The following is a 27,124-nucleotide window of genomic DNA, read 5'->3' on the forward strand; positions in this document are numbered from 1 at the left end:
AAAATCCAAGGGGCCAAATTAAAAAAAAAAAAAAATCCTTTTTATAAGGAATTTTTTTTTTTTTTTTTTTTTTTATATAAAAACTGAAAATTCTCGTTTTTATTTTTATTTTATAACTTTTTTTAAATAAAAATTTCCGTGTTTTAAAAAAAATAAAAAATTTTCGTTTAAAAAACAATTTCACTTTTAAAACAAAATCGTTTTTTTTAAATAAAAATTTATGTTTAAAAATTTTTAAAAAATTTTCGTTTTAAAAAAAATTAAAAAACTTCTTTTTTTTTTTAATTAAAATTTTCATTTTAAAAAAATCATAATTTTTTTTTCAATTTATAGGGGCATTTTTGTCTTTTTGATAAATCTATATGGGCATTTTTATCTTTTTGCTAGCCTTGAGGGAAACATTGACAATATTTTGGTAGTTTGCAGGGACATTATCACAATTGAAAGTTTTGAAGGAACATTATCAAGGGAAATGTTAGGTGTTCTTCTAATGTTTTCTTAGTGTTCTCTCAACTGTGATATGACTTTTAAAATTACCAATAGATTAAAAGTCAATAATGATAATCTTAAATTCAACGATAATTTTAAAAGTCCTATCACAGTTAGGACTTGAGAGGACACCATGAAAACAGTAGAAGAACACCTAACATTTCTTCATTATCAATTGAGTGGTAATTTGAGGAAATATGTGGACTTTACCAATTACCAAAAACAAAAATTAACACTTCACCGAACTTTTTTTTTTTTTTTTTTTTTTCAAAATAAGGATGTCTAATATTTTCTTTGAAAACACAACCAACAAATTTCTTAAGTGGTCCCTGTAAAAAATGTTAAAAAAATATTTTTTTCAAATATGAATCTGCTAAAAAAATATTTTTCACATTTATATCATATTAAAATACATTTTCAAATATTAAAAAAAAAAATCTTTCCAAAATCAATATAAATGGCCACTTCCCTTTTCTGTACGGTCAATATGGCCAAATCATCCATCTCGCGTGAAAAAGAGAAGGACAACCACAATGACTAATCCAACCTTTAAAGTTTTTCTTTACTGAGCGAATCGAAGCGAAAAAGTAAAAAACCAGCTTACTGGCCGCCGCCCCTGGTTTGCCCAAATCAGTGAATCAATAATGCTTTTACCCTTTTTACCCTTTTTACCCTTCAAGAACTTGGAAAGGACTCATTCCTTGCGCAGCCCGCGATGCTGTACTTAACGTTTACCGCATATTCTCAATTTATTCCATTCCGAGCACTTAATTTCAATCAGCCTCTCGTGATGCCCAAGAAATACCAATTGCGGCCGTCCACATAGTCTCTCACTTTCCACAATCAACGGCGGAGATCTAACAACCTATGGTAGAAAACCACGTGCCACGACTCTATATGACTCTCTGAATCTCAGAACCTACTCATCGTCATTTTCTATAGAAAAAGAACTTTGTTTGAGTGTGAAAAACCTAGTGTGGATCGAAAAATGGCTACGATCAAGCTTGTTAAAGCCCGTCAGATCTTCGACAGCCGTGGAAATCCCACCGTCGAAGTAAGTTTTCATTTGATCTTAGCCGTCCGATCTGTTTTTGTTCTCAAGACAGTGTGTTACATATCACAGAGTGCATTTTTCTTCTTTACTACTTTGTTTGTTTGCTGAGAAAATTCGAGAAGAGAGAGGAAACTTATAATAAGTATATTACGCTTTAAAAAAAGAAGAGAAAATTAAAGTCTGAATGTGCACTTGATTTTCAGGTTGAAGTATATCTTTCCGATGATAGACAGGCTAGAGCTGCTGTGCCAAGTGGTGCTTCTACTGGTAAACGCTTAGTGTTCTCTTCCCTTTTATTGCATTTTATTCATTTTTCATGCACATTATGTCAGTTTATATTCGATTTCTTAAATGTGTGTGTGTGTGCGCATGGATGGATGGATTGCATGTATGTGTATGTATATATTAATATGTATATGTATGTCTATAGATTTGTTTAGTGTGTTAGTATGCATATGCATCCTTTTTCTTATTCTGTATATTACTGTTAAGGAAATTTATTTTTATTTGATTTTAGTTATTTTCATTCATGCCTAATGTGTGAAAGGGTAGTGTTTAGGAACTTGATTGTTTTTTCCTTCTCGTTTTGGCACATTCCATTCGTTTTTTGACTACATGATTTTTATTGTCTTAGTTGTATATGTGTATTATCTGTGCATGTGTATTTGCTTGCATGTACTCATGTCTGTATAAAACCAATGCTTACTGATTCATGCATGATTTATTTTCAAAAGGTGTCTACGAGGCCCTGGAATTGAGGGATGGGGGATCAGACTACCTTGGAAAAGGTGTCCTCAAGGTATTCGACTACTTTTATATTGTCTGAAGTAATTTTGAACTCTTTGATGTTAACAACTTATTATTATGTGATCAATCATCACTGCCGCAAATCTTATCTCTAAATTAACGGCGCAAGCATTCTATGGGTTTGATTTTAAGTTTAGAAACTAAAATCTTCGCGTCTCTTCCTCTCTTTTTTCATACCTACTCTCAGGTTTCAATTAGTATTTATTTATTTTTTATCAGCTTTCGGTTTTTCGTTCTTTTTTGGCAGTGTTTATTCTCATTAAGTGTCTTTGCTGCTTTCTTTTCCCCTTTCATATGTTGGGATGGAGTGAAACTAATAATGGTGATTTGATTTCTTGATGGTTTAGGCTGTGGAGAATGTGAATAAAATCATTGGACCTGCTCTGGTTGGCATGGTACGATAAATGTTAGATTATATGAAATACTATTTTTATATCTTTGGAAGTGAATTGTTATTGATGCACCCGGACCAAAATTTTGTTTTATGGATTTGCAGGACCCAACAGAGCAGACCAAAATTGACGATTATATGGTACAGAAGCTTGATGGAACTGTTAATGAATGGGGTTGGTGCAAGCAAAAGGTATATTGAACTCAGTGGCTGTAATGAGTTCTATTGCAGCTCATTGTTTAATTCGGTGACGCACATTAACTTCATGCTAATTGATGTTTCTTCCCTCTTTATTTTACAGCTTGGAGCAAATGCTATTTTGGCAGTATCCCTTGCTGTTTGTAAGGCTGGTGCTTTGGTGAAGAAGATCCCCCTTTACCAGGTATACTTGGTTTTAGAGATTGTGATTACCTTCCCTGTTAATTTTAGCCACATGCCTTTTTGTTGATTGTTTTTGTTATTTTAACCTTGCAGCACATTGCCAATCTGGCTGGGAACAAGACCTTAGTGCTGCCTGTACCTGCTTTCAATGTTATTAATGGAGGTTCCCATGCAGGCAATAAACTGGCAATGCAGGTAACTTTTATGATCGAACTTTGATGATATAGACCTCAGAGCTGCTCGTGCGTGTTTTCAATTTTATACGATTACCTTTTTATATTCTATTCAATGCTATCAATGGAAGTTCTCACTATTTGTCTCTAATGTAGGAATTCATGATTCTGCCTGTTGGGGCGTCTTGTTTCAAGGAAGCCATGAAGATGGGTGTAGAAGTATATCATCACCTGAAGGTGGCTGTTCTGTTTTTGGATTCCTGTTTTTAATAATAAATTTTCATGTTTATAGGGCTTATCTTGCTAGTACTTGTTTTGCCCTGCCAAGCTGTAATTAAGAAGAAGTATGTATTATTGGCATGATTATAAGGCTTATCTTGCTAGTACTTGTTTTGCTCTACCAGGCTGTAATTAAGAAGAAGTATGGACAAGATGCAACTAACGTCGGTGATGAAGGTGGCTTTGCTCCTAATATTCAGGCGAGTATTCTCTTAGTTGCTTGTTTAAACTTTAAAGCAAATACTACAAGTAAAGGCGGACATTTAGTACAATAAGTTTGCAAATCAATTGTTAATATCTGTATTTCTGCCTTTTGGTTGCATAACTAATCACAATTTTGCTTCACATTTAAAAACAAGACAGCAAGTATAATGTGGATAGAATATTGTTGTGATATTTGACTTTCAGGAAAATAAAGAGGGTCTTGAACTGCTAAAGACTGCTATTGCAAAAGCTGGATATACTGGAAAGGTTAGTTATTTCATCTTTTTGAATCTAATCTAGGGCTGTTAATTTATCAACTCCACTTGTAGCAATGTAGTTTGACAATTTTGATGCATTTCTTTTTCCCAACAGGTTGTGATTGGGATGGATGTTGCTGCATCAGAATTCTATGATAACAAGGATAAGACCTACGATTTGAATTTCAAGGAAGAGGTAATATACATACATTGTATATATTATATGTGTATGCATACGTATCTCATTCTATTTTTCCTACTCAAATTCGCTTAATTTTGAATGATTACTTTGTCTGTTGCAGAAAAATGATGGATCACAAAAAATATCTGGGGACAGCTTGAAGAATGTTTACAAGTCATTTGTGGCTGATTATCCAATTGTCTCCATTGAGGATCCATTTGATCAGGATGACTGGGAGCACTATGCAAAGCTTACCTGTGAAATGGGCGAGCAAGTGCAGATTGTTGGTGATGATCTTCTTGTCACAAACCCTAAGGTGCAAAATCAAAAGAGGAAAAAAAAAAAAACTGTTTTTTTTTTTTTTTATTTCAAATTGAGAAAAGAGGCAGTCTTTTGACTTGACTTTATTCATTTTTGCTGCCGCAGCGTGTGGCAAAAGCAATTCAGGAGAAGAGTTGCAATGCCCTTCTGTTGAAGGTAGTGTCCCTTACCCTTCTCATTAATTGAGCATCTATGGAGGTTGATGATGTTTTAGGATAATTTGTAGGTAATCATTTGTTTATTGCCATAGATTGGCTTTTACATAATTTTTTGGATAATTTATTGATGGCCATTGGTTTACTAGCTCTTAGTTGCATCAGCAGTCATATAAATATGTCGATGATCATATGACTGGAAGTAGAAATGTTCTTGATCCCTTATTTATGATTGGATCAGGTGAACCAAATTGGTTCGGTAACTGAAAGTATTGAAGCTGTCAAAATGTCTAAACGTGCTGGATGGGGTGTCATGGCAAGCCACCGAAGGTATGTCATGTTCATTACGTTCCGAACTCTCCACCCCATAAAATGTTTGTAATCTTGGCTTGTATTAAATGTTACTTATGCCTTGGTGTTTCTGATTTGGCTCTTTGCTTAATGTAGTGGTGAAACTGAGGATACCTTCATTGCAGACCTTTCGGTTGGGTTGGCAACAGTAAGTGATACGCTGTTCTTTTCTGCTGTAACTTTTAAATTTTATTCTGTGTGGAGGTTGTTACTCTTTGTTTTTCCCTAGTTTCTTCTGTGTGAATATTGTTGCTTGCTATTGGAGAATTTGATTTATAGGATTTGTTTGGGGGAAAGGATACCACTATGTAATGCTGTAGAATATAGAACATAATCCTCTTGTGTGTAAGTTATGTTTGCAGTATAAGGTGCTTAACATCTAGGTTTTATTAGTTTGCATAGGATATTGCTTAAGCTGATATGATTCCTTTCATTTGTCCCTATTTGTTAAACAGGGCCAGATCAAGACTGGCGCACCTTGCAGATCCGAGCGCCTTGCTAAATACAACCAGGTAAAACTTTTATTTTGGGATCCTCTCTCTCTCTAAACTGCTCGGTCATCATCATGCTTGTTGATTTCGAAAGCAACTTTTACCAATTTGTACCCCCTCTTGGTGAGACTTCTGCAGCAGTAGATTTAGCCATTCTCTATGTCTCTTAAAGAACAAAAGCGCACAAACGTTCATGTTTATGATTTTAAATAGTAATTATAGTTAACCATAAAATATACTTCAATTTGCAGCTTCTCAGGATCGAGGAAGAGCTTGGATCTGCAGCTGTATATGCTGGATCAAAGTTCAGAGCACCCGTGGAGCCATACTGAGGTTGTTACCGGAGTCACTAGGCAGTATCCCAATAAGCTTCTATGATCTTGGGTTTTATGAGATCTGTAGTTTTGTGTTACATAAGCATCTTCGCTATCAAATGGGTTTTGACAGTACGGTGCGTTGAGAACTTATAATGAGTGAACTTTTTGGTAAATGCCCTCCAGTGGTGGAAATTATTTCTCACTGGTTTATGTGTATTGGGCAATGCTATTTTGGATTTTGTTCTTTTCATCAAAGATCTTTTATATGAGGGTGTCATGATAGTTGCATTATTGAGTATCTTTGGATAAATTTTGCATGACGGGATGGGGCTCTTCTTCCCTTTAAACGTTGGGTAAATTGTACTTTCTCTTCTAAATTAACACCCTATATATAATCTCCCCTCTGAACTTTAAATTTGATTTGTTGGTCTCGTATTTTGAATATTCCCATTTGTCAAAACCATACACTAATTTAGATGTAAAATCTACACGTGGCTCTATTTTTTTGTTCTTTTTTTTTTTATCTTTTTTTTCTGAGAGGAACATGCGTCTTTGTTATGTGAAAGGGATAGGTTACCTCTATGGTTATTAAGAATGTGTGGAATACCTTTGTAAATTCTAGCCAAATGTTTGTAGCATATGACATTATTAAATAATAGGAGTACCTTTGATTATATTGACATGGTGCTTCTACCAATTAGTGAGTGTCATGTTCGAATTACTCCGCAATTAAATGGGGGTAATTGCCTGACCATCTAAGAACTTGGTGGTCGGCGTGTGCCCTATAATGAAGATAACCTTAAGGCCTTGAGAACGGAAACCTCTTTGCGGACCAAATTCTTCACCTTCAGGCTTCAGCCCTTCTAAAAGTCTATTATTCTAAGTTTCGTCTTGGTCGGCCTCCACCATGACCAAGGTCCACAACACTTGGATCTTAGGGTTCGTGAAGGCCCTCTGCAACAGAATCGTGGAGGCCCAAAATGTACCCCTATGTTGGATTAATTACACATGGTGCCCTTAATTTATTTAACAAGTAAACTATCATCTGGTAATATGCAGCAAAAATGGAAATCTTTTTTTGACGATCACCGTAGAAATAAAATTGAATAATTGGGAAAGGCAAATCTTCAACTCCTTACAGCCTCCCCAATCTCCTCGGATCAGGATCCCCTCCAATTGTGATTAATTGGAGAATCTCATTTTTTGAGATCCTAGCCATCCAAAACATCCAAGGGTCTAAAAACATCTAGAAACACAAAACTCAAAAACAAACTTAACACACCTGATTATATCAAATAATAAAAACATTTATTTTTTTTTTTTTTTAAAAAAAAAAAACAATTGGAAGAGAAACCACCTCATGGGACCGTTCGCTGCCAACACCACCCATCCTCACGCCACCCATGGCCAAGGGGTGGCCGATCTGGGGGTGGTGCACAGCCACCCCATGGCCAAGGGGTGGCCTCGTGCCACCCCGTGCGACCACCCCCAGCAAATCTAGCGGTGGTGCAGGGCCACCCCAGAAGGCCTAGGGGGTGGCCAACTCTAGGCGAAGCCACCCCTTAGTGTTTTCTTCATTTTGTTTTTAAAATAATTAATTAATTAAGTTTTTAATTTAAATGTGGTATAAAATCCATTGTGGTTGTGTTTGTGTTTAAGTTTTGAGATTGAAATATTTTGAACCCTTAGATTCATCTAAGGGCTGAGATTAGAGAAAATGGGATTCTCATTTTCCCCCCCAATTCTGATCTTGCTAGTGGCCAACACCAGCTTTTATTCCTTGCTCCCAATCTACTGCCTGTATCATATATGATCCTGAAACCATATTTTTCCAATAGAACCCCATCCGGATGCCAACAATCAAGTCATATGAAAATGTTCTTCCCATCTCCGACCTGGAAGTGAATAAACTTAGCAAAATCACTAGGTTTCAACAATTTCTTGCTCGGTGTTAAATCCATTAATTGCAGACATCGTTCCAGATTCCCTTCAACAAGTGGTACAATGAAAGTAGCAACGTAGGTCCAATGTAATGTCCAATATTCCAATAACTTCAACTCGTAAATTACTAAAAAATATAAACATTTGCAAGAGGATTATTGCATATAATCCATGCTAGTCAATAGCAAAAACAATTTTAATTGCATGTTGTCGTTGGATAATTCTATTTCAAAAAAGTAATTCACATAACTCACTGTGTAACGAACATGATCAAAATCCTGAAATTTCACAAAATTTTTGCTCAACCAATAGTCTAACAAGTTCCCAGATTGAGACACGATGGTATCCAGATTTTTATCATCTTGGACACATTTTTCCTTTTTCTCAAGACCCATCTTTACACTAACAAACAACTTTGAAATAACCTCAAAAAAACTGAAAGGAAAAATATGAAAGCACTGTGATCAACGAACATCAACCAACTCCACATCAAACATGAGCCATGAATTTGGTGGTATCTTCCCAGCCCGTTGAGCACCATATCTGCATAAAAAGATTTTGTATCAATATGCCTGATTTGCATCTCCAAAAAGAGCAGAGAAGGGCCCTTGTTAGACAAAAAAACAAGTGAGAAAATGCCAAAAAGAAGGAAACAGTGGACTTGGTCGAACTAGAAAAGAAACAAGATGACAAATTGCAAAGAAAAAGATATGATAGCAATTGCATACCCCATTGGTGGCGGAATTGTGAGTCTTCTTTTGTCCCCAACACGCATGCCTGAGGATTTAGCACACACAAGAATATGTAATAACCACTTTGCAAAGAATATAAAATGTACAGATAAGCAGAATCAGGTCTTAATTCTTCAGAAAATTACCATTAACTCCAACATCCCAACCCTTTATAACTTGTCCTATACCTGCAAGATAGAGAAAATTATTTAACACAGATAAACAGATCGAGTTCATGTCATTAGTTATATGAAATTTTATAGTACCTAGGCGGAATTTAAAGGGTGCCCTTCCCACATTCGAGTCAAAAATTTTGCCATTATCTTTCAGCTTGCCAATGTAATGGACGCTGACCTGAAATCAAATGATACTTTCCTGTTACTTGAAAGAGAAAAATTCATTGGAAATAACTACCAAATAAATCTAGAAAAAAGATTCTACACATGTATATTCTTCATACATATTTCTACATAACTCAGAGGGCTTAATATAAATATCCATAGCAATGCTTTAGACACAACCACTGCTTATGCAGGAAATCAATAAATTTTTAATGATTCACTTACCTCTTTCAGGGCATCTCTAGCAATGATGGTCATTTTAGCTACTCAAAATACAACTTTTTGTATTTTTAGCTACTAGTTTTTTTTATTACAATCTCCAACAGAAACATCTATTCAACTCTCTACTTTCTTTAAATATTTTTTTTTTATCCTTACCTTGAGGGAGTGAGAGAGAGAAAGAGGGAGAGAGAAGAGAGAGAAATGAGAGAAAAAAAGAATAAAAAAGCTTACAAGGTGCTGCAGTGAACTTTCATATTTGAAAGAGAAAAATAGCCCATAATAACTTTTATTTTCAAAAATTTTATTTTGAAGTGTCTGCCGGAAGAGAAAAATAGCCAATAATAACTATATTTAACTATAAAGGGTCACTTAGAGTATCTGTTGAAGATGCCCATATCATGCCATGCACACATTTCAGAAACATGGTCATATGAATTGGATAAAACAGCAGCCACAAAGAACCCAAAATGCAACAGGCCAAATTACACCATGTAATTTATTGGTGTTTATAGCGAGTTAGTGCTTAGGGTCAAACAATAGAAGTCCCCCAGCTCCTTGAAGCGATTGACTGGATGAGCATAACAGACTGGAGTGATTAATACTCGATGAGTTTTAACTCCTCATCTCTCCTCTCTAAAGTTTCTTCGCAGCTGTAGGCTAAGAGGGAATTGGTACTCCCTCAAAAGTCAGTAAACCAAAAGGCAATATATATTTGACTCTTTTTACAATGTCATTTCCCTTTATGTGGGATACGCCAATGGCCATGGCTTAAATGGGACACTTGAACATTAAAAAAGTTAACAAAGAATAACCTGCTTTCCAGGAGAAGCTCTTTTGCCATCTGGTTTGCCCATTGCTAGCTCCTCAATAACCAACCCATTTGGAAAGGTTCTCACTTGAGATGACTTGGCTTCACTTTCTTTTTCTTCTATCTCCTGATTTCTCATAGCAGAAGCAGTTTGATTTGTATTAGTTCCCCCTTCACTCTCCTGTGGTGTTGTCTTCTTCTTCTTCTTTTTCTTCTTCTTTTTCTCCTCCGAGGAATTTTTGCCAGGAACAAGGTCCATATCAACATCAAGGTCCCTGTGTGAGTGGACAGCAAAAGGCCCAAATAAATAAAAATGTAAACAGCACACTTAAAAAGAGAGAGACTAATAACAAATAGAAAGTAAACCCATTTCCAAGGTATCAGTCATTCACAATCTTTTAATTTATCTAGTAGAGGTAGGTACATCTTTAAATGCATGGGCAATCCTGGGTAGGAAAGCTTGATTAGCCATGCAGGATATAGTATAAGTAGGTTGATGTTAGTTAAGCTGGGTTAACATTCACATCAAATCAGTGAAACAGAAAGAGGAGAGAGTTGAGAAACTGAACCTTTCCAACTCAAGAAACAGTAAAGAAACAAAAGAGAGATACACCATATGATAAATACATTGACCTGTATGGACTTAATAGTATAAACAATGAGAAATCTGTTCTCACTTCTTGTTAGATAGCTTCTGATCACCGTCATTCTCAACAGGCGAAACCCGGTTCAAGTTGGGGCTCCTCTTCGACTCCTCAGGCCGCTTCTCATGCTCAATAGGCACATTGATCTCAGTGTCATTACCAGATTCAAGAGCTTCTGCCCCTTTAACCTGCTCTTTTTGTTTCTTGTTTTTCCTCTTTTGCCTGACAGTGTTTTCAAAAATAACTTATTATCGATGCACTGAATTAACTATTTCACAAGTTTGCAAACCCACACAAATAATATGAGAGAAACAACCTCAGTTAGGGAACAATCTCCCCACATGCATCAAGTACAGAATAAATAACATAAGTTCCAACCAAATAACAAAGATAAAAGCAAAAACAAAAAAGCACCAATTGGAAGCAAGCGTAAACGGTAACACAAAATGGTGTATCTATCACACCTTTCTTGGTGATCATCCTGGTCAACGCTTTCAACCTTTCTTTTTAAGCCAGTAGCATCATCATCATCTTTTGCTTTCTTCTTTTTCTTCTTCTTGGCTTTCTCATTTGTTTTGTCTTCTGTCTGTTCAGCTTCTCCCTCGGGCTCCTGAATGTTTGAGTTGCTTTTATCTGTGGTAGAAACAGGAAAACCATCTTCATCTTCACTTTCCAAAACTGGGACTCCACGATTCTTGGCTACAAGTTGTTGGGATTCTCTATGATCCTTGGAGTCACTTGATTTATTCTTCTTTTTTCGATGTAGCTGGCCATTACCATTTGTAGGCTTATCATCATCCACAATTTCCTCTATTACAACTGCAGGGGGGGAAAAAAAGTAAGAGGCAGCACATATTTTAAGTGCAATATAGAACATATTAATGACCATTTGATTGTAAGTCTTGCACATCAAAGAATTAACAAGAAACTTCTGAGGCAATAGTATGATCACAAAGGCAGTTCAATGAGACTATCTTAATGTAGTGAAACATATTAAAACATCAGCTTTAGAGTACATGATATTTGATAGAGATGCAAGTTGGGTCAGGTTCGGTAGAATTTCAAAACTTGTATAGGCTTGGCCGATTTTGTCAAAGAAAGTAGGTTTTGGGGGTTCATTGATTAGTACACCTCCAGTGCTGGTAAGGTCGGGACAGCGGTCATCCATCAATTTATATGAAAAAAAAAATTCCCACCAATTTGATGCTTCCTTTTATACCAAGGCTATACCAATTTATATGAAACACAGTAAATAGCTCATATACGGTAGCTTGGAAGATGTAGACCACACAAGCAGCAAGAAGAAAAATGAATCTTAAAATTATATGGTGGTCAAAGTTAGAGAAGTCTTCCAAAACGTCAAAATACCTCCACTGTTTGGAATAGGTGAAGGCGGGTAAACTTCAATATCACTGTCATCAATGAAGTCTTCATCATAGTCACCTTCAGAATCAAACTCAGATGAGTCCTCCGTCTCAGTCTCAGCAATATCCTCCCCAGAAGTATCTCTTCACATAGTAGTAAAAGAAATACATAACAACAGCAAAACAAAGTCTTAAATATTATTACCCACTCCCTTCAATAATATCCCACCAATTATATGCAGAAAAAGAAAAGGAATTTCCATAGAAACTGTAAACAGATAAAATGTACATTTGAATCGATTTCAAGATATTAATCAAAAGGATACAATTCATAGTCATCTTGAATGAGACCTCCATCATCAGCCACAAAATAACCCGAGACATGGATGCTTCGGGGGCCAATCACCGAGAAGGCTAATAAATCATCATTCTCAAATTCAAGATTTAAGGGGCAGCACTCATTCTTATCCGGTAACAAAGAACACAAAAAAATTGGATTCTTGTGTCCTACAAAACACTGAAGTATGCACCTCTCTGTTGACGAGCCGAGGCCTAATGTTGCCTGAATTAGCACACAACATAGATTAACAAGTAGATTGAAAATTAATAAATTAAAAAATAATAATCTAAACCTTCAGTGATCATAACACCCAGTTCAATAAATTTCTAAAATCCCCAACTTACAAAACTTTGACGGACAAATTATAGCAGCTAATATAAGCAATTCACGTTTAAAACTAATTTTCAAATTCTCAAATAACCAATTCAGGAAAAATCTCAATCCCCCAAAAGCATATAGTTTCATACAGATGTAAGAACTCTGAATGATCTTCATACCCTAGTAAATTATTTCATCAAATAAGAAACAAGCAAATTTGTTCCTTAATTATCTTTTTTACCTTTGTTTTGCATTGTCCAGGAAAAATTAAAGATATTTTGTCTCATATAACCCCAATTTAAGCCAAATAAAAGCGTGTACAGGTAAGTTATGTCATAGTTCCAAATCATCTTAAAGAAATTCAAAGACTTTTGCACTTCCAGTATTACCTTCCATGAATAGTCCAATTAAAACTTATGCGTTTATTTTCCGGGAAAAATATCAAATCATAAGGCTTTTTTTAACAAATAATAATAGCTATGAAGAAGCTAAAATTTTTCAAAATGTCAATATCGAATTTGTAAAAAATTTCCAGACCTTAAAAGAACTATGAGTTTGATTGAGCTGCGGGAACAGACCTGAGTAATGTGAAGCTTTCCTTGCACATTGTCCGAGTTATAAGGGTGTGGTTTGCCCCGTTTGACTTCAATTCCTGAGGACCAAAATGAGAAGCACACGCACAAAGATAAATACAAACAATGAATAATTCTGGAGCAAACCAAAACAAAACGCTCTGTTCGGTTGCCGAGAAATCATGGAAAAATGTATGAATGCTATGGAATCCTATTACGAACTCCATTTTCTTTCTTATATTTTCTTTTAGGGCGGTTCTCAGCTGCCAAACACGTCAGGGAAAAAATCTGAAAATAAAATAAAATTGAAGCAAGAAAATTAAACGGGATAATGGAAATTGATCAGGAAACTGACCCCAAAAACCCATTTTTTTTTCGGGTAAAACCGGTTCGGACAGTCGAATGAACGCGAAGCTTTCCTAAAACCCTAGACGAAGAGCATAGCCCTGGCTCTTAAAACCCTAATAACCAGCGAGCTAGGGTTTCTACCGATGGTGCACGGGTAATGCATGCGACCCTGGTCATGAGGGAACACGTGCCACTATAATGTTTGGTCACCAGTGGTGTTACGGGATTTTTGTGAGATGGACACGTGTCATGAACGAACAAGATGGCGCGAAGCAGTAATTTTTGAACCGTTGGAGACAAGGTGAAGTGTAAATGTTATAAGAGAAAAATATAAAAAAGTCTCTCAAATTATCAGTCGTTTGCAATATAATTGATGATGTTTAAAATGTGTTAAAGTAGCTTCCAACCTATCAAAATATATAAAAAATGCCACTTATTTTTTTATATTTCTATAATACCCATATTCTTTTAACAAATAAAATAATAAAATAATCGTAAAAAAAAACAAACAATTTTTTTAAAAAAAAAAATCCAATAGGCGAATAAAAACCAAAAAAGAAGAAGAGTTTTTTGGAATAAATAATAAGTAATTAGTTATTATAGTTGGCCTAAACTACAAATTGTTTCATGTCGTATTAAAGTAAAATCAAAGGTACGGTTCTTGGGATATTCCAAAAAAAAAAAAGTAATAAAGTAGTCTATCAAACTACCAAATTGATTTTACTTTAATATGACATGAAAAAATTTGCAATTTAAGCCAACTACAGTGACTAATTATTTATTTATTTCAATTTTTTTTTTGTATTTATTCGTCCATTGGTTTTTTTTTAATTGTTTTTTTTTTACAATTATTTTATTACTTTATTTATTAAAAGAATAGGGGTATTATGGGAATATAAAAAAATAAGTGGCATTTTTGATACATTTTGGTAGTTTGGAGGCTACTTTAATACCTGTCGAACATTGAGAGCCTATATTGCAAGCGGCTGGTAGTTTTGAGGGCTTTTTTATATTTTTTCCATGTTATAAAATCTCTAAAATTCTCAATAGAGATTATATAGCAAACTAGACAAGTCTAGAGTGTCCATAGAATTTTACATACTCTCTAAAATAGCAAACTAGACATTTCTCTCTCTCTCTCTCTAAATCCATAATTTCTAGGGTTACCATCAAAAACCCTAGAACTTGAAGTGTACAAATTCTAAGGACACTCTAATAGCCTCGTAAGTAACAAAGAAGTGCTCTATAGTTTGTAAAATTGTGCTAAGTTATAGCAGACAACTCTCATTTTATTTAGTTGTGCTAAGTTATAGTTTATATGAATAAGTATAGTTTGTGGGAAGTGAGAGCAGTGTTATTTGCCAAAAAATATTTTAATGGAAGTCATACATGGAATTTGAGGGAATTTATTGAGGGTAAAAATCGTAGGTCCATACACAAAGTTAGAATCGTCGAGGTAAATGATGCTTTGAGGATGATGCATAAGCTTATGAGTTACAACATGAAACTTTTTAGAGAATGATTAAGACGGTATAGAGTTACAACATTAAACTTTTTAGAGAATGATTAAGACGGAAAATGCTATAATTCTTCATGTGGTTCTCCTGATTCTATGTGGATATAGTTCTTCATGTGGTTTTCCTAATCCTATGTGGATACAGTTCTTCATGTGGTTCTCTTGATCCTCTGTGAATATTAGTACGTTTTTTTAAAAATGTATCCAAAAAAAAACTTGTTCTTAATTTTTTTTTTTTTTTAGAAAATAACACCCACCTATAACCAGGTAAATACTATAAGAACACATAGCATTTCCCATTTAAAACATAATGTGTTGAGGAACGAAATGTGAGCAAAAAAAATATATATTAACAACGGTTACAAATATTACGAGAAAGGAAACTCCAGTCAAGAATTAAGTCGTTCTTGGAAAAGAATAATACATTCTTACTACAAAGATCTCTTCCATGTATAGAAAAGTCACACAATTAATGTTTAATTTCTCCTTCATTCGTCTCTCACAAGCTGTCTGGTTTTATCATAATGCAACAATCAATGTTGGTGATTTTATTTGATCTTATGCCAGGAGGGTCTACCATGGAAGTGATTCTCCTAATAAGGTGTTTAGCGGAGGAATATAAAGAAATGAGTAAAGATCTCATGTGGTTTTTTGGACTTAGAGAAAGCATATTAATTAATTATAGGATACCTAAAGAGGTAATATGGTGGGCTTTGGAAGGTCTTTGAAAGTGATTAAGGATATGCACGGACACATTTTATATCAAGAACAACAGTTTGGAGGGACCTTTAAAATCCACTGTTCTTTTAGATTCGGCCCAAAATGGCCCAAACATTTTGGCTATTTTAGTTAAAGATTTGTTATCATTTGTGGTGGCCCAGGCAAGGTCCGTAAAAATCAAATTTTTATCCTTTGAGCAAGGGCGGAATCAAAATTGCCCCCCCCCCAACCCATCTACATAGGTCCGCCCCTGCCTCTAAATGAACTGGAACGAACCAGTTGGTATAAATAAAACGGCAAAATTGTATAACAAAATGTGAAAGGATACTTTTGTCCTTATTTTAAAACCAACCGAATCCCTTCCAGTTCAAATGAACTAGAGAGGATTCTTGTCCAAAAAAACAACTGGGATGAATTGATATTCCCCAATCAAGGAAACAAAAATGGCGCAGGTTGAGCACTCACTATTAGATAAAGATTTTCAATAATTTTGGACAGTAATTGTAAGATAATTTATATCGGATCCATATGTCTGACTATACGTAGCTAAACAACTCAAAAATTATTTGAACAAGTGGATCATATATAAATTCTCTCACACTTTATTGTTCAAATTTTCAACAACAAATTATTGAAAATCCTGATCCGGCCCCGGCTATCTAGCTCTAAATTAGAATAAAAGGCTATTGTCTATTCACATAGAGAAATGGAAATAACCATTTTTTTTTTTTTTTTTTGGCATTTGAGAATCCAGTGATTAGAATAGGGGATGCAACAGCAATGACGTTTATTCATCTCTTTTTTTTCTTTTTCTTTTTCTTTTTCTTTTTTAATTTCATATTAGTCTAGAAATAGTTGTTGTAACACGGATTTTGGCAACATTCAACTACAATTTGATACAATTAATTGTGATTGTATTAAATGTAATGAGTAGCTCTCACTGTTTGTGCAGTACTCTACTGATCGTATGTTCCAATATGTCAACTTACATTAATTACATGTGTGATAGTTGTGGTTTAACTACTTATTAGGGGACCAATTTACTGTTGAATTATAGTACGAGTAACAATAATCCGAGTTGAAAATTAAGTGATGTTTCTTCGAGTCTACTCAACTTATGTTAATTAATATAAAATAGTTATGGTTTACACTAGTAATTCTCCGTCAAGTTAGCTGAGTATTGAATTTTCGAGCTTAGCTCGGCTGAAAACGCATGTTTAAATTGGCTCAAACTTGAGTAAGCTTTGAACATGTGTTCAAATTCAACTTACAAAGCCCCTAGTCAATATTGAATTTGGATAGGGCACTTAGCTGAGTCCTTATCGACTATTCAACCAGTTTGGTTCGATTTTTAAAAAAAATACCATAAAAGGATTGTGGTGAGCAATGAAATTGACGATGTGAAGGAAGGAATGATCACACTATATGCGATTATAATACATCAAAATGAGAACACGGGGAGGCCTTATACACTACCAAAAAAAAAAAAAAAAAACCACAAATAGTGACGACTGGCTTAATGTTGTTTTAGGGTAACCATTTGGGCTTGCCCACAACAACACAATTTTTTTTTTTTTTTAAAAAAAAAAATAATGCCCACCTAGGACTAGGTAAATACTAGAAGAACACCTAACATTCCCCATTTAAAACATAATGTGTTGAGGAACGAAATGTGAGCAAAAAAAAAAAAATAGGGAAAAGTCCACATAACCCCCTCAAACTACCACTCAATTGACAATGTTCCTCCCAAACTTTCAATTGTGACAATATCCCCTCCAAACTACCAAAAATTGTCAATATTTCCCCCAATGACGAAATTACCCTTAGTAAAATTAAAAAATAAAAAAAATCCAAACGTTGGCCAATTTTATTTTTTTTTTAAATCAATTTTATAAGAAAAAAATTTTAAAAAAAAAAATTGATTTTTTTTATATAAAAATTGAAAATTTTCGTTTTTTTTTTTTTTTAATTTTATTTTTGTTTTATAATTTTATTTAAATAAAAATTTACGTTTTAAAAAAATAAAATTTTCGTTTAATAAAATGAAATTTTTTGTTTTTTAAAACTAAATAAAAAAAATAGTTTTTTTAAAAAAAAATTAAAATTTCCGTTTAAAAAAAATTGTTTTTTTAAAAACTATTATTTTTAAATTAAATTTTTTTGTTTTTTTAAAAAATCTTTTTTTTTTTGAATTTATAGGGGTATTTTTGTCTTATTGAGAAATTTATAGGGACATTTTTGTCTTATTGCTAGTTTTAGGGGGGATATTGACAATGTTTTAGTAGTTTGGATGGGACAGTGTCACAATTGAAAGTTTGAAGAGATATTGTCAATTGATCAGTGGTAGTTTGAGGGGGGTATGTGGACTTTTTCCAAAAAAATATATTAACAACGGTTACAAATATTATGAGAAAGGAAACTCCAGTCAAGAATTAAGTTGCTCTTGGAAAAGAATAATACATTCTTACTACAAAGATCTCTTCCATGTATAGAAAAGTCACACAATTAATGTTTAATTTCTCCTTCATTCGTCTCTCACAAGCTGTCTGGTTTTATCATAATGCAACAATCAATGTTGGTGATTTTATTTGATCTTATGCCAGGAGGTCTACCATGCATGGAAGTGATTCTCCTAATAAGGTGTTTAGTGGAGGAATATAAAGAAATGAGTAAAGATCTCATGTGGTTTTTTGGACTTAGAGAAAGCATATTAATTAATTATAGGATACCTAAAGAGGTAACATGGTGGGCTTTGGAATGTCTTTGAAAGTGATTAAGGATATGCACGGACACATTTTATATCAAGAACAACACTTTGGAGGGACCTTTAAAATCCACAGTTCTTTTAGATTCGGCCCAAAATGGCCCAAACATTTTGGCTATTTTAGTTAAAGATTTGTTATCATTTGTGGTGGCCCAGGCAAGGTCCGTAAAAATCAAATTTTTATCCTTTGAGCAAGGGCGGAATCAAAATTTTTGGAAAGGCCCCCCCCCCCCCAACCCATCTACATAGGTCCGCCCCTGCCTCTAAATGAACTGGAACGGAACCAGTTGGTATAAATAAAACGGCAAAATTGTATAACAAAATGTGAAAGGACACTTTTATCCTTATTTTAAAACCAACCGAATCCCTTCCAGTTCAAATGAACTAGAGATGATTCTTGTCCAAAAAAACCACTGGGATGAATTGATATTTCCCAATCAAGGAAACAAAAATGGCGCAGGTTGAACACCCACTATTAGATAAAGATTTTCAATAATTTTGGACAGTAATTGTAAGATAATTTATATCAGATTCATCTGTCTGGATATACGTAGCTAAACAACTCAAAAATTATTTGAACAAGTGGATCATATATAGATTCTCTCACACTTTACTGTTCAAATTTTTAACAACAAATTATTGGAAATCCTAATCTAACCCCGACTGTCTAGCTCTAAATTTGAATTAAAAGCTAATGTGTATTCACATAGAGAAATGGAAATAATTTTTTTTTTTTGGCATTTGAGAATCCAGTGATTAGAATAGGGGATGCAACAGCAATGGTTGGTCCATGTGCAAAAGGAATTATGAGCATCCCTCCCCATATTTTGGCTATGATAAGCGTACAACTTTTCCCCCTCACTCATTTCAATAATGTGCCAAAGATTTGGTTAATGACGTAGAGGAAAAGATAGCCATCCTATATTATATTATATAGATTAGTGGCTGGATTCCACCATACCCACCACTCACAAATTATAAGCCTCACTAATTAACACATGTGCGCAAATATGTAAAATATAATGAGTAATTCCAATAATATTAGAAAATTATATACTTTCCTTTGGAGACGGTCCAAAATAAGCTCATAAAAATTGGAACCCCCAAAAAGGTAAGTAAAGTCGTCTATTATGTTAACATTTCTTTCTTTCTTTTTTAATTGTATTAATCATCAATGGTGTCTCTCTCTCTTGCCACTACTACCTACCAATTTATTACTTTTGCAGGCTGTTAACCTTACACAGGACAAAAATTTATGATTGGCCCTCAGCTTTATTCAAAAAAAAATAAAAAATAAAATATATATATATATATAGAGAGAGAGAGAGAGAGAGAGAGGGGGTAAAGTCCACTTAACTCTTTCAAACTATCACTCCAATGATAATCTACCCCTCAAATTATCAATTGCGACAATTTACCCTCCAAACTATCAAAACAATGACAATATACTCCAAATTTTAACAAATTGACTAAATTACCCTTACTAAAATAAAAACAAAAATACTAAAATTTATTTATTTTTTTCGAATTTTTAAGGATATTTTTGTCTTATTGAAAATTTTATAAAGGTAATTTCATCATTTTGCTAGCTTTGGGGAGTACATCGTCATTGTTTTGGTAGTTTGAGGGGTAAATTGACGCAATTGATAATTTGGGAGTAAATTGTCATTGGGATGGTAGTTTGAGGGGTTTAAGTAGACTTTACCCTTGCACACCTTTTATTATATATATATTTTTTGAATGTTGAGCCATTTTTATAGTTGCTTATATGGAATGCAAATATCTATTTTATAGTCACGATTTAAAATGGGGATATCTAATGAGGTATATAATTTTAAAATATTTAAAATTTTTAAAAGACGTATTAATATTAATTTTATATACACAATTAAATGAATTAAGTTTAAATTCTGACCATAAAATAAATATGACACATCACAAGGAGAATTTTCTCACAAAATAGATCGATAGCGACAAAGATAAACGATTGGGGTCACATAATTAAAGAAGTAATTAATTAGGCAAACCATTTGGATGGAGAAGGTTGAAATAGTAAATTACAAATTTGAAAATTCAAATTTGAAATGCATTCGTCAATTTGTTTAATGGGAAAGTGAGAAAGACCTTACAACTTAAAGACGGTAGTGAGAGAGAGCACCGTATACTTTAAGGAAATTGGCAATCACCTCTCACCTGAAGAAAGATACTTTTTTTTTTTGACTTTTCTCCTCTACATACCTAATTAATGACGTTTATTCATCTTCTTCTTTTTTTTTTTTTTAGTCAAGAAAGAGTTGTTGTAATACGGATTTTGGCAACATTCAAGTGATTCAACTACAATTTGGTACAATTATTTGTGATTGTATTAAATGTAATGAGTAGCTCTCACTGTTTGTGCAGTACTCTACTGATCGTATGTTCCAATATGTCAACTGACATTAATTACATGTGTGATAGTTGTGGTTTAACTACTTATTAGGGGACCAATTTATTGTTGAATTATAGTACGATTAACAATAATCCAAGTTGAAAATTAAGTGATGTTTCTTCGAGTCTACTCAACTTATGTTAATTAATATAAAACAGTTATGGTGTACACTAGTAATTCTCCGTCAAGTTAGCTGAGTATTGAATTTTTGAGCTTAGCTCGGCTGAAAACACATGTTTAAACTGGCTCGAACTCGAGCGAGCTTTGAACATGTGTTCAAATTCAACTCACAAAGCCCCTAGTCGAGATCGAATTTGGATAGGGCACTTAGCTGAGCCCTTATTGAGTACTCAACAAGTTTGGTTCGATTTTTTATTTTTTATTTTTTATTTTGGGAGTTAAAAAAATACCATAGAAGGGTCATGGTCGGCAATGAAATTGACGATGTGAAGGGAGGGGTGATCACACTATATGCGACTATAATACATCAAAATGAGAACACGGTTTTATCAAAAAAAAAAAATGAGAACACGGGAAGGCCTTATACACTACAAATAAACCACAAATAGTGACGCCTGACTTAGTGTCGTTGTAGGGTAACCATTTGGGCTTGCCCACAACAACCCAATAGAGAGGATTTTCCTTGAGATTTTGTGTTCTTAGGGAAAAAAAAAAAAAAAAAGCTTGATCTAATTTATTTTTTTATTTATTTTTTTATCTAGTTAACCTTGAATTTATGTATTATGTTCCATGGTAGAGTCTTGATTTTTGTAGTAGTTTAAATACTTATGTATTTCCTTAATAATGTTAAAAAGTTAGGTACTTTAGGTAGAATACTTGGTCCTTGCATAAAAGTTTGGGACTTTGAGAACAACTAGCTTCTTCAACCTTTACCTTTTAACATATCTAAAACATTCATAGGCTGTTCAACTACATAATTTAATTACCATAAAATCTAATTATAATCAAATATGATTTATAGGAGATTACAATCAATTACAACAAATCTTAAAATCAAATTTCCTGACATATTCTAACAGTTTTCAATGATGGTTCATGTGTTATGATCACCTTAAAGGTTTGTGGAACCTCATGGAATTGAGGGAAAATGGTAGATCAAGTTCTAGTTACGTAGTCGGGAAAAACACAATCTTGGACAAAAAAGTTCGCACGGTGTCAAGCACCATTCCAACGACCCTCGAGGAACGTTCGAATGTTTTTATGGCATAATGTGCAAATTGAGTTTTTAAGTAAAATTAGGGCGTTGGCTTAGAACTTTGGCTAATATTAAAGTGTAATGAGCTAGTGTCTTCACAAGAAGCTTATGTGTGGAGATTTAAAAGATGTTTGGTTGCTATTTAACTTATTTCAATAGGACCCATGCCGGATCCATGAAGGATCACTATTCATTCTTTATTCCATATTTTATTCATTTATCTCTTCTTATCTTTCCATAATTTTTCACAATGCTAGATTCTTGCTCTAAAATAATAATAATAATAATAATAATAAAAGGTGATATATAGTGTTTTCCAAAATATAAAAAGATTGTGTTATTCTTCAAAATTTTAAAGAAAATTTTAAAGAATCCATTATGGATGCTCTAACAATTGCCTATGTATCTTCGATGAAAATGAATAACTGAAATAATTGAAGCAAAATTCCAATCCTTGAAGAGATCCGATTGTTGAATTGCAAGTATTATATTGATATATAGCATCACCTTGTAAATTTCAAGAGATACAGTATATTGAATAGTAAGGAGAGCTGCACGGGCTTCACCAGCAGCTTGCATTATTATAATGACAATCCCGTTGTGCTAAAGAATTACTAGTTAATGATCGGAAATTCTAGTTTGGAATGAATTACAAATAAATATTATGTTTAGCAAGTGTAGTTAATAATCTTGGCACTCTTCATTTGTCTAAAAATAGAGGTTTGGTGAGATTGATACGTTTTCATTACATATAAATGGGGGATGAAAGAATAATGGTGTATAGATAGGAACCAGACACTTTCTTCTTAAAATCGTTTTCCAACAATCCAAGCATGGGACTCATGTTTTCTGGTACTTGCAATAAAATCTTTACTTTTGTGGTCGGAGCAATGAGCATTTTAGGACAAAGATATCATAAAATAGTTAGATGTAGTTGTTCCTTCTAAAATGGCCAATACACTTGTCTGGCTCAAAACGTGATCGTTTGATTACTCATTTCAAGCTTGGGATTGAGTAGCAAGTGATGCATGCATGACCCATGGGCTAACAATAACTTTTTCATGTATTTTTTTTTTTAGGAGTGTTAGGGAGCCAAACAAAATAACAAATGAACTCAAAAAAAATTATAAATTGACGTGACAAGGGTTTTTAAATTAAAAAAATGCAATTCTCTTTTCCTTATCTGCTACTCACAGATTGCCACGTTAGTTTGTAATTTTTTCTGAATTCTTTTGTTTGACGCCCTAGCACTTCCCCCCCTTTTTTTTTGTTTCAAAATATTTTTTCACTAGAAATAGTTTCATTTTTTTTTATTTTAATATGAAAGTATTAAAAGAAATAAAAATTGAAAAGATTCAGTAATAGGTATTTTTATTTAATGGAAAATCCTAACGGATGGGAACATTGTCAAAAATTAAAAATTCGATATTCGAAATTGAGAGTTTTTAAACATTGGAGATAATATCAAAATGCGTAAAAGTTCAGAAGAATTTTGTAAAGTTTTTCCTAACGTATAATAACCAAATTTGACTATTAAGAGCTATTTTGTATGTCGAGCTGAATCATTACTTTAACATTTTTCTCTTATAGTTTTATAAACAATAAATAAGCTCTCATTATTCACACTATAATTTTTTTTTTTTTTTTTTCTAATTAATGTGGCGTTTACCAAATTAATTTTTAATTTACTCAAAGTACATGTTAAAACCAAAAAGTCGTATTCCTCGTGTGATCGGTTTTCTATAAGAGCTCAAAATAGAAGAGGATAAATTTGCAATAAATAGGTTGGGAACTCTCACCCAAAAAAATATTTTTAAAAGAAAAGAAAAAATAACAAGAGTTGTAATCCTACTCATAAGTAGTACATATCATCTCTTTATTTTTCTCTCATTATCTCTTTCTATTTTATTTTTTTTATTTTTTCAAAAAAATTAGTATTGGATTTGTGAGGCTCATTTATAAAACTCATATAACCTATAAATCTAATGATAATTTTAAAAAGTGAAAAAATGACCGGAAGAAGAAATGAAGCATTTCCTAATCGTGCTGTTAGCCCATTCGATGCGGTTTGGAGAGAGAGAGAGAAAAATAAAAGTATAAATAAAAAAGATTTAAAAATAATATTTATAAAAAAAAAAATATAGAATAAAATAGAGAATCTATGGAGTGTATATAAAATAGTTAAAGTAAATATTTATATTTTTTCATAAGTTATCTTAATTATTGTTGTTGGAGATGCTCACCGGGATGATCTCTCGCGAATTCGCCCGTAAATTCATTAAAAAATAAAAATGTAATGAAATATTATATATTTCTTGTCAAACAATGAACTTTTTTGTTTTTTATTTTTTTTTGGGGTTCTTTTTTAAAGTGAACATTGATTGAATATGTCATAGACTCATATGTGGTAGACTTACTTCAAAAAAAATTAAAAAAAAATTAAAAAAAAAAAAAGAAGGAAAAGAAAAGAAAAGAAAGGGAGAATGCCCCCAGATATAGAGCTGGACATAGACCCGTTTCGGTCTCCTCCCGCAAGTCCTCAGTCTACCTGCCTCCCCCACTCTCCACTTTCTCTTCTCTCGTCAGGCACGAGCATGCAGTTCGGCTAGACAATTCTACGAACAGCTAACGCACTCTCTCAGTCTCTTCTCCACCCTCATCGCCATGGAACAACCACCGCCACCACCCTGAACAATTACGCCATCAGCCGAACTCCTGAAGACCCACCAAAACCCATCACTCCCTCACCAATAATCTAGTCTCTCTTTCTCTCTTCAATGGCATCCACAAGCTCAACCCCGACTGACCCGTCTACTTTAGCTCTATCCGAGGACATGGCCTCCAAGGCCTTGAACAAGCGGTACGAAGGCCTTATCACCGTACGAACCAAGGCCATCAAGGGCAAGGGAGCCTGGTACTGGACCCATTTGGAGCCCATTCTCCTTCGCAACTCTGACACCAACCTCCCCAAAGCTGTCAAACTCAAGTGCTCCTTGTGCGACGCCGTTTTCTCCGCCTCCAACCCCTCCAGAACCGCCTCGGAGCACTTGAAGAGGGGTACTTGCCCCAACTTCAGCTCCGTTCCCAGACCCAGCAGCGCTTCGCTCTCCCCGGTGCCGATATCGTCGGTACCTTCGCCGTTACCGTCTTTACAAAATCACAGAAAGCGAAGCTCTCAAATGGGTACTCATTCTTTGCATTCATGTTCTTCTTCTTTGTACCAATCTCATTCTTCAGCTTTGGTCGAGTCGTCGCGCTTTTGTCAAAACCAAAACCGCGACGAATCGAATTACTCGCCGCGCCAGAATTCCGTTGGCGTGGTGAATAATTCCGGGCTAAATCAGCACCATTTGGTGTTGTCGGGCGGGAAAGAGGATTTGGGCGCTTTGGCATTGCTACAAGATAGCGTGAAAAAGCTTAAGAGTCCTAAAGGGTCAGCTGGTCCTGCATTGAGCAAGGAACAAATTGATTCCGCGCTTGAATTACTAGCAGAATGGTTTTACGAGTCATGTGGGTCAGTCTCAGTTTCAAGCCTCGAGCATCCCAAGTTTAGAGCGTTTCTTAACCAGGTGGGCTTGCCTGCGGTGTTGCGGCGCGAGCTTACGGGTGCTCGGCTTGATGCTAAGTTTGATGAGATCAAGATTAAGTCGGATGCTAGGATAAGAGACGCAATGTTTCTTCAGGTTGCTAGTGATGGGTGGAAGGGAAAAAGTTGTTGTGGATTCGCTTGCGAGGGAGAGAATTTGGTTAAGTTTACGGTTAATCTTCCAAATGGGATGAGTGCTTTCCAGAAGGCGGTGTTTACGGGAGGAATGGTGTCGTCGAAGTATGCGGAGGAGGTTTTGTGGGAAGCGGTGACGGGTGTTTGTGGGAGTGCTGTGCAGAGATGCGTAGGGATAGTTGCTGACAAGTATAAGGCCAAGGCATTGAGGAACTTGGAGATTCAGAATCAATGGATGGTAAATCTCTCTTGTCAGCTTCAGGGGTTTGTTAGTTTGATCAAGGCTTTTAACAAAGAACTTCCACTTTTCAGGACTGTCACCGAGAATTGCACAAAAGTTGCAAATTTTATAAATACTACTTCTCAAGTTAGGAATATTTTCCTCAAGTACAAAATGCAGGAGCTTGAGTATACTGGGCTGCTGCGAGTTCCTTCACCGAAATGTGATACTTCCAAGAATTTTGGACCTGTTTATGCTATGTTGGAAGATATACTGAGCTGTGCACGAGTGCTCCAAAGGGTTGTGCTGGATGATTCGTACAATGCAATATGTGTGGAGGATTCAGATGGGAGGGAAGTTGCTGGGCTGATTCAAACTGAGGGGTTTTGGAATGAGTTGGAGGCAGTTTATTCGCTTGTGAAGCTGATTAGGGAGATGGTTCAGGAGATTGAGGCTGAGAGGCCATTAATTGGACAATGCCTACCACTTTGGGAGGAGTTGAGAAGCAAAGTGAAGGACTGGTGTGCCAAATTCAGCATTGCCGAGGGACCTGTTGAAAATATTGTTGAAAAGCGATTCAAGAAAAACTACCACCCAGCATGGTCGGCTGCATTTATACTGGACCCTCTTTACTTGATGAGGGATACGAGCGGAAAATACCTTCCACCATTCAAGTGCTTGACACATGAGCAGGAGAAAGATGTTGATAAGCTCATAACCAGGTTGGTTTCCAGGGAAGAAGCTCATGTTGCATTGATGGAGCTCATGAAATGGAGGTCAGAAGGGCTAGACCCTCTTTATGCTCAAGCCGTTCAGGTAAAACAGCGAGACCCTGTTACTGGAAAGATGAAAATTGCAAACCCACAGAGCAGTAGACTTGTATGGGAAACTTGCTTGAGTGAGTTTAAGTCTCTGGGTAAGGTTGCAGTGAGGCTCATTTTCCTCCATTCAACCTCTTGCATATTCAGATGTAATTGGTCTTCCATGAAATGGGTTTGTGTCCACAGACATTCAAGGGTGGGCCTGGAAAGGGCTCAGAAGATGATCTTCATTGCAGCA

The 27,124-nt window shown here is 34.7% G+C and overlaps 3 protein-coding genes across 3 annotated transcripts in view; 2 read left to right on the forward strand and 1 right to left on the reverse strand.

Annotated features, from left to right (window-relative positions):
• Positions 1–1,283: 1,283 nt before the first annotated feature.
• Positions 1,284–6,142, forward strand: LOC132182644 (enolase). Its single transcript, XM_059595945.1, has 17 exons — positions 1,284–1,543; positions 1,747–1,810; positions 2,278–2,342; positions 2,698–2,745; positions 2,847–2,933; positions 3,043–3,123; positions 3,216–3,317; positions 3,452–3,532; positions 3,700–3,774; positions 3,983–4,045; positions 4,151–4,231; positions 4,338–4,532; positions 4,643–4,693; positions 4,934–5,022; positions 5,140–5,191; positions 5,499–5,555; positions 5,786–6,142. Exons 1-17 carry the CDS (start codon positions 1,478–1,480, stop codon positions 5,864–5,866), a joined length of 1,338 nt encoding a protein of 445 aa, XP_059451928.1. The 5' UTR covers positions 1,284–1,477; the 3' UTR covers positions 5,867–6,142.
• A 1,917-nt stretch (positions 6,143–8,059) lies between these two features.
• LOC132183381 (peptidyl-prolyl cis-trans isomerase FKBP53) lies at positions 8,060–13,617 on the reverse strand. Its single transcript, XM_059596811.1, has 11 exons — positions 13,488–13,617; positions 13,139–13,212; positions 12,229–12,464; positions 11,907–12,046; positions 11,003–11,357; positions 10,572–10,760; positions 9,899–10,169; positions 8,790–8,877; positions 8,670–8,711; positions 8,521–8,569; positions 8,060–8,335 (listed from the first exon to the last, which is right to left on the reverse strand). The coding sequence occupies exons 1-11, from the start codon at positions 13,498–13,500 to the stop codon at positions 8,257–8,259; spliced, it is 1,536 nt and encodes a 511-aa protein (XP_059452794.1). The 5' UTR covers positions 13,501–13,617; the 3' UTR covers positions 8,060–8,256.
• An 11,021-nt stretch (positions 13,618–24,638) lies between these two features.
• LOC132181993 (uncharacterized) overlaps positions 24,639–27,124 on the forward strand; it is an 8,862-nt gene continuing 6,376 nt past the window's right edge. Inside the window, exon 1 of the mRNA XM_059595207.1 lies at positions 24,639–27,121. Within this exon, the coding sequence (XP_059451190.1) occupies positions 24,902–27,121 (2,220 nt within the window). The 5' untranslated portion in view covers positions 24,639–24,901. The remainder of the gene's footprint in view (positions 27,122–27,124) is intronic.

Source organism: Corylus avellana, chromosome ca5, assembly GCF_901000735.1.
Source record: "Corylus avellana chromosome ca5, CavTom2PMs-1.0".
Classification (NCBI taxonomy): Eukaryota; Viridiplantae; Streptophyta; class Magnoliopsida; order Fagales; family Betulaceae; genus Corylus; species Corylus avellana.

Coding starts and splice junctions, on each gene's coding strand:
- LOC132183381 (XM_059596811.1), bottom strand. Junction 10,170..10,571: donor CAGAAGCTATCTAACAAGAA/GTGAGAACAGAT, acceptor CCACTCACACAG/GGACCTTGATGTTGATATGG. Junction 8,336..8,520: donor ACAATTCCGCCACCAATGGG/GTATGCAATTGC, acceptor CTTTTTATGCAG/ATATGGTGCTCAACGGGCTG.
- LOC132182644 (XM_059595945.1), top strand. CDS start 1,478: ATGGCTACGATCAAGCTTGTTAAAGCCCGTCAGATCTTCGACAGCCGT. Junction 4,046..4,150: donor AAGCTGGATATACTGGAAAG/GTTAGTTATTTC, acceptor TTTTCCCAACAG/GTTGTGATTGGGATGGATGT. Junction 5,192..5,498: donor TTTCGGTTGGGTTGGCAACA/GTAAGTGATACG, acceptor TTTGTTAAACAG/GGCCAGATCAAGACTGGCGC.